The sequence below is a fragment of the Sphaerodactylus townsendi genome, linkage group LG02 (assembly GCF_021028975.2).
Source record: "Sphaerodactylus townsendi isolate TG3544 linkage group LG02, MPM_Stown_v2.3, whole genome shotgun sequence".
Taxonomy (NCBI): domain Eukaryota; kingdom Metazoa; phylum Chordata; class Lepidosauria; order Squamata; family Sphaerodactylidae; genus Sphaerodactylus; species Sphaerodactylus townsendi.
Window position 1 is genome coordinate 94,175,881 of NC_059426.1, and position 14,371 is coordinate 94,190,251.

Below are 14,371 nucleotides of genomic sequence, written 5' to 3' on the forward strand. Positions count from 1 at the left end.
TATGTCTTGCCCTCTTTCAAGAGACCCTAAAGTTTTCCCCTCATAAGAGGGATTTTTCCATTGCTTCTAAGCTATGCTCTTGTGCTTCAATTAAAGTTTTTCTCCTTCTGATTATGTGTGCCAATGCCTTTGAAAGGCCCTCGCTTCATTACAGCATCCGGCTTTTAAACGGGACACAGCTCGCAAGGCAAGTGTTCTCTAGGATACCGATGGGACCTGCTTCAAGCACTTCCATCTTAGTTTAAACCTTCAAAACTCTTCTTCAAACCTCTCCTTGAGAACCTTTTCCTTCATTCATCTGAGCCTACACTGCCACATTGGCGTGGGCGCCAGAATTATTTTCATGTTCCCACATTTCCTGCTGAGCTCTGGCTAGTCACGGTGCCGGGGTCTCCCAGCCACACCTATCTTACACAGCCTCCGCTGTGAAGGTAGGAAGCGAGCTCAAACCGCCAAAGTCTCCTTACAGGAGGGAAGGTAGAGCTGACTTCCAAACCCTTCCCCGCCTTCTTTTCTGCACACCCTCCTTCTCTCATGGGCTGACGCACTCCCACCTCTAGATCTGGGATCTGGACAAAAGGTTTTTCTTGCAAACCCCTCTCAAATTGCTCGTGTGGATCAAACCTCAAGCCCAGGAACTGTTCTCTTTGCATCTTTCTTAAATCTTTCCTATGAATGCTATATTACGATATGACTATAATTGTGAATTGTTTGCTGCCAAATCTGGTTGTGACCTCTCCCTTCTCCTAAGCCTTCGGGCAATTCGCTGCCTTGTGTACGCCTTGCGTGTTGCAAGTGATCGTCATTGGAATGGGCCAACTGCACTCTAAGAAAAGCTTGGCCAAAACAACGAAGAAAGGGGAGAAGTTCCCCTCTATTTGACCCAATCAAGGTCTCATCCAGCAGACCATATCCAAAGTACTCTTCTCTATTCTCTATCAAAAATTGCCTGCCCCCCCCACTCAGGGCTCGGACTTTCCATTGTCATCTATAAGAACTAACTCAGCCAGCACGCAAAACCCCTGGGGAAAAGCTGCCGCTTGTTTTTTCTCTTCTATACAGGAGTCCAGCTCGCCATGCCAGGCCAGCCCCATCCCGGAGATGGAGCGGGGCCTCCCTGAGGATCCGACCCCGCCGCCTGTTGAGAGAGCCCCATCACCCCCCAGCCTGGGCCAAGATGGGAGGGACCTCTCTGGAACCAGTACACCCATTCTTCCACGGAGATCGCAACCCTCTCTGCCGCCCCCTGGCTGAACTTGGAATTGCAGCCAGGAACATTCCTGATAGATTAACCCTTGGAACTCTCCGCTGTTTTCAGCCGCTTGAATAATTGTTGGAACACGCCTTCTCTCACAACCTTGCTCGTGAGAGTCACTGAACCTGCAATGCTAAAGACCATCAGTAGCTCTCCCTACGCTCTTGAGAAACCCATGGACTCTAACGCCATCGCTCTGTAGCTTTGTAGTCAAACAGCAAGAGCCATGCATTGACAATTATGCAACCAATGGTTGCCTTCCTTCCTTACATCTAGCCTATGTACTGTTTAGCTATGTTTATTGTTTTCATTTATATGATGTCGCCTATCTACAAACATGCATGTCTTGTATATATTGTTGCCAACGCAATGTCTGATGCCTTGCCCCTTTATGCCCATTGGAGCCGACCTCCAAGGGAATTGTTGAGTACTATGACCCGACTGATTATTGAAGTTACTGCATACCTTAATTTTAGAAGTTATCGTATTTGCTGTTGTTAAGACTATCGGCCGTTCTGGCCTGTGCCCTTGCGAAGTCTATCAACTCTACCTCCACCGCTCTGGATGCCCTGGCCTCCGAGCAGCAGGAACTTCGTCAAGCGACCTTAGATAATCGTGCCGCTATTGATTACTTATTGTTGTTGCATCACCAAGGTTGTGAGAATGTACGTGATATGTGTTGCTTTAATCTCTCTGATAGTTCCCAATTGATTCATATGAAAGTGCGCGAATTGCTGGAAGTTGTATCTAATCTGAAGTATGATGTTTTGCCCCATTGGTGGTCAGCCCTCTGGAGCTGGCTGCCGGGAGGATGGTTGAGTGCTATTGTACAGCTCTGCATTGGTTTAATTGTATGCCTCGTTATCGGATCTTGTTTCGTTCAATGTATGTCTAATATTGCCTGTAACCTATGTAAGAAGCCCCTCGAATTTCCCTTACCCCGCAACCAAGTTCTAATGTTACACAAGCAGCTCGGTCAGCTTGACCAGACGGCGGAGGAGACAAGCGTCCCTTTAAATCACCCCTTAGCATTTCGGTCCCCCTTCTAAAATGTAAAAGGAGGAGATGTAGTAATGCACTGCTGACCCAGCAGCACCGTGGTAGAACGCTGGGACGCCAACGGACTCCACGGGCCTTCTGGTCGCATCAGCACCCCCACTCCTCATCCCCCTAAGAGCCACGGGTCATGAACTGTCCGGCGCAGTCACCGCGCGCAGCGACAATGGTCTTGCCCCCAGGTGAGGATTAGGCTCAGACGCTTACGCCCTCTCCTCCCAAGACGTAGCCAGGTGAGATCATGCATCACATGATGATCTCCCGACCTCCCGCCTCCCGCTCTCCCGGAACTCCCCCCGGTCCTCCCTCCTACACGCCCCCGATAGAATAACAATAAAAGGTGCCAGGAACCAGCACGCGGGAGACTCGCTAGGAACACGGACCTCCGGGCTCCCGCTGCTGGCGATCTCCACCAGATGTTATCTCCGCGTCTCGTCTCGTTCTTACGCTGACCACGTGGGTCGACTACAAGCGTCTCCTTCCTTCTCAGCAGAAGCAGAATAAAACTTTTGAATCTGGGTTTAATATGAGACCTGAAATGATAACTACCCTGAGATGCTTTTTGCCTCTTGGGGTGGGGGGAGGGCTATGCAGACATCTCCCTCTGAACCCCCTGACACACCTGGAAGGAGACTGGGACCTGCTCCTGGCTTATTATGCCTTCCGACTGCTTAGGAGTGGAGGAGGAAAACTGCCCCTGCAGAAGTAAATAGTTCTTTTTCCATTTCACCCTTGATCCATGCCAGGTTTGCCTCAGCATTTTCTCCCAAGACATCAGGCACTGACTCTAATCCCCCAGCATTTGAATTCTGCAGAGGATAGCCAGGCTCTGTCAGGGAAGGGAAATAATCCAGTTCTAGGATGTGGGCTAGCTCTAAGGAGGCTACACACAAAAATCTGTCATACTGGCATTCACCACTGATTTGTTTCTCCTTTCTTTCCTACCTTTTACTCCCAGCGGTTTGTGTGTGTGCATATGTCTGTGTGGAAATGCTGCCCTAGTGAGGGGCCCTGCAGTGAAGGGGTGAATGGAGCTCCACTACCAGCTCCACTACCAACACTCCAGGAGTCCCAACCAGAATGTGGAGTCACCAAGGCACGGACTCCCCACAGCTTTCCCCTTGCCCAGGAGGTGGGCAGGGGGCTTGAATCCAGGGAACATAAGCCCACCTCTACTTCAGGCAACTGAAAAGGTGCCCTCTCCCTAGAGGGACACAGAAAGTGAGAGAGGAAAGGAAGAAAAGACTACAGAGGGGGGAAGGGAGGAGTCGCTGCTCTCTGAAATGAAACTGGAGGGTTAGGGAAGAAACTCTCCCCATCAGAAGTCACTAAAAAAGGCTAGTGATCCTGTCAGCCTCCAAAGAGCATCTCATTAGTGAAGACTGCCCCACACTGGACCACTGCAGAGAAAATGAAGTGCAAGTAGAAAAATTGACATCATACCAAAGGTACTTACCTGACTTCGTACTGTACCAATCTTTGGAAAATTAGTAGTCAGACTTGGTACACTGCCTGAGGAAACTGGTCTCATATGTGCTGATTTATTGCGATTATTTGAATCATATGAATTTGATCGGTATTTGCAAATGTCCATGATATGAAAACAAGATTTCACTCTGAATTTTAAAAAAAGAAGGGAAGAAGAGTTCTGAGGAAGGTAAGACTAACCCCTTCAAGCAAAAATGATGAACACCACCAGATGAAAATAAATATTCTCCTTGCTTCTTAGGGCCAAACTAGATGTGCTAGGTTGGGTCTATGTTCTTTATGTGTATGTAGTACTCCATGGGGAGCAGCAAAATGAAGTAACCCTATCCCCAGGGCTGTTATGGCATAGGAAAATGGCTGGGGATGAAGACCTTCCTTCTCTTGTGGTGTCATTCACAGACATTCTCCACAGGTGCTGCAAAGGCACTGAGTTGATTCTGGAGTCTGGAAAACCACTTTAGCCCTCACTGCTGAAAATACTCCAACTGTCACAGATGTGTCCCAGCTATTTAGACTTGAGGCCAAGGGTTCAATCCAACCCCCTGCTTGTGTGATATTTTAACTGAGCTAGAGATGGCCAGGGAACTCTATGTTTTTTGTGGGATACCCACTCAACAGCAGCTCCCCTTTCCCATGGCACATGCCAGCCTGTTCCTGAAGGTCTCCCTAATCTCAACAGCAGTTTGGGGAGCATGAGGGGTACTAGAGAAAACGGCTTATACAAAACATCCATTTCACAGGTTGAAACCTGCTTAAAGTTCCCTCGATACATGCCAAACCTTATCTCAATCCCCACACTGACAAGTAGTTTGATATTTTGGCTAACAAGAAAATACACACTCTTTTCCAGTATGTCAATACATATTATGCATAGAAGACACTGAAGTACACAGTAACACGCTTGCAACAAGAATCTCAGTCATGAATTTGTACATGTAAAGTGCTGTCAAGTCACAGCCGACTTGTGGCAACTCAATAGCGTTTGCAAGGCAAGAGACCAATAGAGATGGCTTGCCATTGCCTTCCTCTGCATAGCAACCCTGGTATTCCTTGGTGGTCTTTCATCCAATTAGTAACCAATTAGTAATCAGGGCTGGCCCTGCCTAGCTTCTGAGATCTGATGCGATCACGTTAGCCGGGGCCATCCTGGTCAGGGCATAATAAGTTCATTTCAACAAATTATATTCAAGTGCTTCAGTGTATCTCACAATTGACAGACATAGCATCAGTTGGGGGCCCTCTGATAAGCAATGGCCCCCATGAGGGAGGGCTTGGGCAGGCAATACAATGGGGAGAAGCAATGCCATCCTAAAATGAAACTGGATGGATAATCTGTGTTGAGCAATTGCCATTGGATTTAACAGGGCACTTTAACCAAAATTCTGACTTGGTAAGACCTAAGAAGATTTATTTTTGAAGCAATATGATACCTGGAAACTTGCCACTTAGAGGGCACTTTAAGTGCTGTTTTCCTTGTTAAAGCAAGTTGTGCTGATCACTGTAATATTGGATACTTGCAAACCTTTTCATCACTGAACTTACAGCTTTTGTTAGTTATATGGTTTGTTAACAGCATGGAATGACTGTATTTTTAATTTCTAACCAGAGTGTGAGGCGTGGCTGAGCCCAGGCTCCATTCAAGACATAAGATTGTTCTGAGTTCTGTTTCTTTAATCTCAAGACACGACTAGCATGATTTTCCTTTTCTGTTGACAGCTTCTTGTTTAATAGGAACCTATTCAGAACTTGCACTGAAGGGCTGAAATTGACTTATTTTATAGTTCTTAGTATGTGGCTACAGTATTGAGTAAACACTCATTTTTGATACAGGGTTTGTTTAAATTCAGTCCTCTGAGAATCTACAGGTATAATTTTCACTTTTGATTACCCGCTGAGGCAGGGGCAGAAACAACCCATCTTAAACACCAAACTGCACAGATACAGTCATTCACATGCACATAGAAGAGATATGGGAACATGGCTGATCTTGTCTGGTCAATGAGGCAGCTGCTGCTTCTCCCTCTAGTCTTTCATCTGCACAAGAATGTCATACAGCTGCAGAATGATAAATGAGGTACAGTTATGTGTGCAGAGGTTAAACTTCATCGGGAGAATGTGGCCCAGTATAGCCACAAAAACCCTCAACAAATACAGCAGCACAAAAATGGAACCTGTTAGAAAACCACTCCCAGGATTATTTTTAAGAGCTGTATAAAACATACTGGTTGCTATGAGGAAAATCCAGGAGGTGCTTCATGGTAACAAAAGGATGGTTCAGTGTGTCAGCTGGGGTGATTCTTAAATCAGCATCTATCAATAGCATTTTCTTCAATAAGCTAACAAACTCTTTTCTGTCTGCTTTCTCTGCCATCAGGTCACTTCCTTCCAAATCCATCACCATGTTCACCTGGCATGGAGAAATAAAAGCAAAAAGTACATATTTTAGCTGATTTTTTTTTCAACAGACAACAATCATTTAAAATTATATTACTATACCTCATCCTGTGTCCTATTCCACATTTATCAATTTCATATATATCCCATCCTTCTCCCTTGTGGGTGTATATATGAAATTATAATAAATGAAATTAATAAATTAATATACTCTACCCTTCCCCCTAGTGGTTAGTAGAAAAGTGGTCAAGGACTGACTGCAGAAGGAGAGAGCTGAAATGTAATTGAGACTTGCTTTTTAAAAAATCTGCTTTAGATCACATGCCAAATACAAATTACAGCTATTATTATATTAGTCCAACCTATGAAGTTAGAACAAAGATGTTTTACAATGTAAGATATGAAGACTTAAACTTTCCAAGCTTTTTTTAATAAGTCCAATAAATACTCAACATAGCTACTGCAGCAGGAAGAAATAAACAGCATATATCCAACCACTTACTTCCTAAGGGCCTGCAGACCTCCAGGAGCAAAATGGTGCTCATGGGGGGTCAGGGCACAGAATGGAGAAACAGACTGCAACTAAACATGCTGCAACCAAAAGCTCCACCTTAAAAGGGAGTAACCACATCAGGTTAAGAAGGCTTAAGAAGTCAATTAATTGGTTGAGCAAAGACAAGGTTCAGGTCCCACACAGAGACTGGAGGATAAAGAAGAGTTTCATCACAGGTTGAGTGAACAACAAATAAACACCCCCCTACAGGAGAGATCAGAAAGCAGATAGCAGTCAAATTAACCTAGATGGAACCTAGAAAGAGACAGAAAGTGGAGGATCAAAGTCACCGGACATGTTTATTGATCCCATCCACATCCAAAAATAAAGGTAATTATCAACTTGCATTCATAGGATGCCTTTCATACATTAAAGGGCTTCCCCTCAAAGCTCCTGTGATCAGTTGGTTGACTTAATCCTCCAGGGCATTAGAGATGCAAGGTGCCCAGAGAAAGAATTCTGCAATGATGCGACTGGATCGTTGGCACCTTAAGGAAGCTAATGAAATGGCCATAAAATAGTTGCAGGATACTTGTGAACCACAGATGTGAAATCAGGACACAATCCATGCAATAGCTCACCATTTGTACTATTATCTTGCAGTCTGGTGAAAAAGACACAAATAGGTCCTATGCAGCTAATTAGACACTTTCTCCTGGAATGACCAGGGTTGACTGAATGAGTCATTCTGCAGTAACTGCTCCCGTTCCAGGGGAAGGTTTTGTCTTTGGGGTCAAGTAAGGAGAAAAGGTTCAATAGGACATCCTAGTCTAAGCTGTGCGGGCAGTCCATCACCAGAGCGACTGTAACAGACGTATCTGAACCTTGGCAAAAAAAAGACCATAGTGATGGTGGCTGCAATGAAACTAAAGAGATGATAAATCTGTCTTGCTGGTTGGAATGAATGAAAAGCAGAGCCAAGTCTATAAGTATATTTCTTCACACTGAAAGCCAGTATGCCCTTCCAGAAACTGTGTCTAAAAGAATCCCTATGAATTAGAGAGCTGTAGTAGGAAACTGGTGTAACTTCTCTCCATTTACCCAAACACTAGCAAGGCCTATTGTGGCTTCCAAGGAGTGACAGAGAAAGGAAGACTCTCAGGCAACTGCATTCTGGATGGAACAATGTTCAGCCTCCCTACCCCTTACTTGGGCCTCTCCTAAATATTCTTGAAAGTCCATTTGCCTACAATCAAATAAAAAAGGGGAATAAAGTTTGAATAAAGGATTGGTAGCTATATGCTTCCTAAAGTTCTCTTATTTGGAAACCTGCTAGACCAAGGTTGCACTTATGTGTGAGGTATAAAGACATCACTTTTTCTTAAGCATTTGACTCGACAGACAAGACAGATAGAGATGAACAATGATTTAACAGAAAATAAAGTATTTAAAAAGGTAAATATTATGAGTGGATGATGTCAATATATAAAAGAAAACTAGTTCTCAGGTAAAGTAAATAAACCCTGAAAGGAGATTTGTTTCCTCTTTCTTTGGACAAGATACACCAGCAGGTCCAAGATTGCTCTTTTCCTATTACAGAGTTCCTTTCTACAGAACCTATACAAACTAGTTAGGAGTGATGGGCCCTTAACAGGATATTTGTTTGTCATGCTACAATAAGCTTTCATCCTTAACCCAATCCCCAAATCCTAACTAAAAGCCAAATAAAATCCTTTCTATGCTGACATTCCTTTTTAGAGCCACAAAATCCCTGTCCAAAGAAAAAGTTTTCGTCACCTTTCTTAAGCTGAGGAAGGCTCACCTTCTCCCGCCCAGTTCAATTCCAAGAACTCTGATTGGGTGACAATCACTTGGATTTGCATGAAGTCTAAATCACAAGGATTGGTTCACAGTCCTGGATGAGAGGCAGGACTTTTAAGAATGATTGCCTCACAGGTTACATAGCGTCATCCTTATTTGCTAAATGAGGGAAAGATGAGGGGGTGCTGTCAGAAGCAAGTCAACATACGGGAAAACAGTGATCCTTCAGTGCTTTGCATACACTGTCATGAGCTCGGTGAAACTGCCTGGAGCAGCAGAGAGAGACAACAATTGTTACTGGTAGTGAACAATTCCCACAGTGAACTGGAGAAAACAGACATGTTGCAGTCAGATGGAGATGTGACAATAAGTACCCTTGAAATTCTGAAGCAACCAAGCTTCCAGAAGAGGCAGAATAGATGCTAAAGAAACCATCTGAAACTTCTTGGTCTTGATCTATTCACTGACATCCCAGAGATCATGAGATGGAGAGTTCAATCTTTCTTCTGGAGAATGTAGTACCAGGTGCAGAACTGCAGGTCCCCTTGGGTTTGAAGCAGGAAGAAGTCACAAATAAAGAGGAGCAGTCAGAGGCAGCATGGGTGAAGCTCAGAGGTGTAGCGCCAAGGGGGAGGAGGGGTGCGCGATCCACCAGGTATGCGCTCCTGTGAAGGCGTTCTGGGGGCATTCCGGGGCGGACGAGGGCTTGGAGGGGCGAAGGCGCATGCACCAGGGGCACTTCCCCCTCGCTCCGTCTTCTGTTTCTAGAGGTAGGACTGCAGGAGTTCTGCTCTGCTTATGAAGCAGAAAGGTTTGCAAGACCCAAGACTGCATTGTAGACTGTAGTTTCTGGGATACTCTCAAGCATCTCAATTATCTTTGTGCTAAACATGTCCTCCCCACTTTGAAGGACAAGTCTTCAGTTTGGTCTTCGCTTTAGGCTGCAGTGAAGTGGACTGTAATCATGTATCAAAACAGATTACAATGGAAGCAATAGTCTTTGCAATGTAATATCAGTAACATGTTTCAAGATAACCAGCTGCTGGCGCTGAAGATGCAAAGGTGCTCATGCTGGCATGACAGAATATTGCACAATAGGAGTATTAGTAGGAATCTCTAGAAAAAGTGGCTAAATCACCATAGGAAGAACAGAAGTCAAAGATGATGAGGAACAAAGAAAAAAGAACAGAGTACTTTTGATACTGTTGCCAATGGAGGAAATCTGGGAGCCAAGGAATCTCTGTCTGCTGCACCCAAGGAAGTGTATGGTATGAACTGCAGTTTACTTATAAATACAATAGCTTAAGACCATAAAAACAACAAAAATTATCAGTATTAAATACAAACCATAAAAAGATACTCACGTGCACTATATCATCCAAACTGTTGAAAATATACTTTCGGGCCTCTTTAGATTTCATGCCTGTCTCTGCTTCATGCTCTTCCAGTGTCTTTAGAAATTTGAAAATTTGAAAATGAACACATCATTTCATGGTATTATGAATAATTTACATTGTAGACAGGAGGAATACCAATGTATCAGGAGCATGTTACCATTACTATGCTTTGTCTTTTTTGTAATATGTGGCCATTTTCAATTAAGGGAGTTACTGCATTATAAAAGTTACTGCATTATAAAAGTACATCACAGGATCCAACACACTGTTTATTGTCCAATGTAATTTGGGAAAGTGAAATATAAACAATTAATGTAAGCTAGTTTTACTGTCATCATTTTCAAAGAAATAGCACTCTCACTGGACAATGAAGATGCACCTAAATAACATTTAATACACAGATCCACAGGGAAGTGCAGATGTAATTTCATTGTAGACAGAATGCTGCACTTGACAGAAATCAGGTTCAAATAAGTGCACATGAGCAAGTGAACCCCCCTTTATCAAAAAGGTTTATTATAATTAGAGCTGTCTTCTACTGGGAGATCCATTACTAACTTTTTGATGAAAAAACAGGAAACATCACACTCTGGATACTTGTAGGCAGTGGTGGGATTAAAATAATTTAACAACGGGTTCTGGTGGTGGTATTGAAAAAAATTAACAACTGATTGTTTACAAGCTCCATTTTAACAACTGGTTCTGCCGAATCCTACCACTGCTTGTAGGCCAAATCTACAAGATTTGTAGGTTGGCAGATTGAATTTTATGCTGCTTACTTTCCTGAGAGTAACCGGCATCTATTGAAACAAAAAAGATTCAAGTGCTACGTTTTCAAGGGCTTCTAGATTGTTTTTATTAGAGCAGATGAAAAGATCTGCATTTCTCAATAAGTGGAAAGTCAGGAAAAGGGAGTGACCAGCTTTGCCACAAAACAAAGGAATTTACCCAGAGGGTCTTCTTCTCATAATCCATAACACTTTCTTCTTTTTATCCCATCCCCCACCTGTCCCTCCTTTCCTATCTTTCCATCCCTTGCAACCATCCTCAGCACCTGTAGTGGGGACTGTCCACATAGAACAGTGTTCTTGGCTAAGAACCTGGTGACCCTGAGGCACAACAGAAACCGGAGGCAGTGATAAAGAGTTACGTCAACTAGATGAGGGATGCCCAGCAACATGAAGCCTGTGGAGAGACCCAACCATACTTGGAAACGTTTCACATTATGCTGCATCAGAACTGCTCCGGAACATTAAGCAACAGTCATGATATCAAAACTGCAGCATCAATCACTTTTCCCTTGGCAGATAAGCTCTGTTCATCTACTCCACCTACCTCAAGTTTCTACTGTTGATTCAAATATTCTCTAAGTGAACTTCTTTTGCCATAATAAGGGGTTGCTGAGCAAAGCTCTTACCTGAGTCCAATTTATGTGGTCTTTAGAATCATCATCATACAATCATGTGACACTTTGAATTTTAAAATACCACTGAATGTAGCTTATTGGGTGTTTGAACAGAAGAAGTCCTGCTCTCTGAAAAATAAGCTCAGGAGGAGGGCATGGGGTACCTTGATGTAGATAGGAGTGGACCTAACCAACACCCCAAACAGATAACTGAGAAGATGAGAACATTTCAAAGGGATAAAAATAGATTCAGGAAGTGTGTATGTCCCTCCTCCGCCTTGGTTCAGCACAGTCCTATTTCTTCCTTAAGGCATACAACCGAAAATATAAAGCACAGGATCATAAGGAATCTCATTACCTTTAATCTCCAACCAGAATATGGCGCAACTGTTTCTTTACAGAAAAATCGCGTGGTCTTCGTTCCAATATTCAACAATTGCTCTGTAGGCAAGCCTTGTGTTTGTGAAATGTAACGAATCTAGAGGAATTAGAAACATAGCTTTGAACTGCTACATTATGTATGTATCACTATTGCAGCATCAGACAGTAATCTATGGTGCTTAATGTGAATTGTCAGGTATCACAATAGCTCAAGGGCTTGACCCTATAAAGAATAACTATTAGGCTGGATGTTTTTAGGAATGGATTAGATTAAAGCAATATACTCAACCAGAATTTTGCACTCAAACAGACCCAGCAGGGAATTTATGTTCCTAAAGACTTGTTATGTAGTTCATTGTAAAAACAATCAAGATCATCAGAATAAATGCTTACCTTTCAAAATCACTTTTTGACATTATTCATTGGTTTATGTAATGTTAGTTTGAGAAAGTTCATGAAATCAACCTGTATATTAATTTGGCTTTTGGCTGAGGTCAATGATATGATATCCTACTATCCTACTTGTGTGGAGAGCTAAATACACAAAAAATTAAAGTAAACTCAGCAATAAAGTATCTTTATATTGTTAACACACAGCTAAAAAGGCATTTCTTAGGACTCATTCACAAAAAGGACACCTGCATGGAGCCTGGCAGATTGCAGAATCCTGCAGGGGCAATCTCAGGTTCTTCTGCCTGACTGTTCAGTTGGCAATATGAACACCGAACATGAATGATGTTATCTAAAGCTATCAGAATAACATGGGATTACATTCAAGTTTTCCTGTTCAGAGTGAGTTTGCACAAGCCTGAGGAGAGGCAAATGTGGGCATTTTCTTGTTGCAAGGCTCCCCTCCCCTAACACACAGAGGATTTCAGGACAAAAAGAGTGTGGTAAAAATAACTTCTCCAAATGGAGCAAGTTTACAGAAGTTTGGATCTAACACACATTATGCCCAGTAGACAGTCTGGTCACTTTATCCCTTCAAAACCAAATGAGTTAGTCTTCAAATAATCAATTTTCACATTTAAACATGTAAAATAAAGTATTCTTTCAAAATTGCTGATCTTCTGTTACCTGGTCATATTCAAGAGCTCCTGGATATAGTGGCCATCCAAGGAATAGTTCTGCAATCACACAGCCCAGTGACCACATATCTATGGCTTCACAAAACGGCAAACCTAATATGATTTCTGGTGCTCTGAAAATAAAAACAAAACCCTGTTCTTCAATTTACTGCATTCAAATTATCAAATTAAAAGCAGACATTGGAAAATACGATACAAAAACATGAACTAATTTGTTTCTGCAATTCAAATGACTTTTCCTTTCTAATTAACTCCTCCTTGTCTCTTCATTGCCAAGTCACTTGCAACTATCTAGTTGTTCTACTGAAGACCAATACAGCTGTCCTGAAACTTGCAACTGAATCTGTGAATTAGATGTTGGCTTTCATACAACACGCTATCATGTGTGGCATTCAGTAAATATACTACTTCTTTATCAAAAACCTTTTTTAGAACAAGTCTTCACTTGCTCTTCACTTCTTCAGTCTGTAACAGTTCTAGATGCTCATAAAAATTAAAGAAAATGTCACATAAACATTCTGCTATGTTAAATTTGTCATAAATTAATGTTTTTAATTCTTATTCACAGCTCACTTTATCAAATGATTATTTGGCCTTCTATTAATAAATTTTACATGCATTTACCCAACGGCTTATAGCAAACTGTAGCAATTCTTCCATAATGGCCAGATATGTAATGATAAAATGTAGATATACTACAACTAAGCATCTGTACAAGCAAAACAAATGAATTTTAGAATTAGTGTGGAAATTCTCACATGCAGAAGTCACAAATACATCCCATATTTTACACATTTATTTACCATATTATTTTAAATAAATGATACTCATGGACCTCCACCTGACCTATCACAGCCAAAGGACTCCATGGTAAGAACATAAGAAAGAGCCTGCTGGGTCAGACCAGAGTCCATCTAGTCCAGCACTCTGCTACTCACAGTGGCCCACCAGGTGCCATTGGGAGCTCACATGAAGGATGTGAAAGCAATGGTTTTCTGCTGCTGCTGCTCCTGAGTACCTGGTCTGCTAAGGCACTTGCAATCTCAGATCAAGGAGGATCAAGATTGGTAGCCATAGACCGACTTCTCCTCCATAAATCTGTCCAAGCCCCTTTGAAAACTATCCAGGTTAGTGGCCATCACCACCTCCTGTGGCAGCATATTTCAAACACCAATCACACACTGCGTGAAGAAATGTTTCCTTTTATTAGTCCTAATTCTTCCCCCCAGCATTTTCAATGGATGCCCCCTGGTAGTTCTACATATTATAGCATTACATAAAATGCATTACTAATTTATATAATTAGACATCTGTCCTGCCTCTTTGTAAAACTCCTAATGTTTCTTACAATTCTAAAACACAATAAGCCTCAAAATACATAAGAAAATCACAACAGCCAATATTGACAGATTGGAGTTACCATGAAGACATCTTCGTTAGATGGGGCAAAATCATCCAGATTGGTTAGGTCATGCCTCCTACTGTTCAGGCAGGGCTATACAATTTTCTTGTATGCTCTACTAGATTGTAGGGGGCCATCCCTATCCAGTCATACAAAAGTACTACTACACCCCAAAGTCCCTATTTCCAACA

The 14,371-nt window shown here is 42.5% G+C and overlaps 1 protein-coding gene across 4 annotated transcripts in view; it reads right to left on the minus strand.

Moving 5' to 3' along the window:
* The window catches only part of HIPK3 (homeodomain interacting protein kinase 3), a 115,422-nt gene that overhangs the window by 20,407 nt on the left and 80,644 nt on the right, over positions 1–14,371 (minus strand). For all 4 annotated transcript variants that reach the window (XR_007243473.1, XM_048483694.1, XM_048483695.1 and 1 more), the window contains exons 3-7: positions 12,768–12,891; positions 11,668–11,787; positions 9,872–9,958; positions 6,022–6,206; positions 3,768–3,927 (exon numbers count right to left, since the gene is read on the minus strand). Coding sequence is in view for 3 of the 4 variants with exons in the window: in XM_048483694.1 (XP_048339651.1) it covers positions 3,768–3,927; positions 6,022–6,206; positions 9,872–9,958; positions 11,668–11,787; positions 12,768–12,891 (676 nt within the window). In the remaining variant the exon portion in view is untranslated. The remainder of the gene's footprint in view (positions 1–3,767; positions 3,928–6,021; positions 6,207–9,871; positions 9,959–11,667; positions 11,788–12,767; positions 12,892–14,371) is intronic.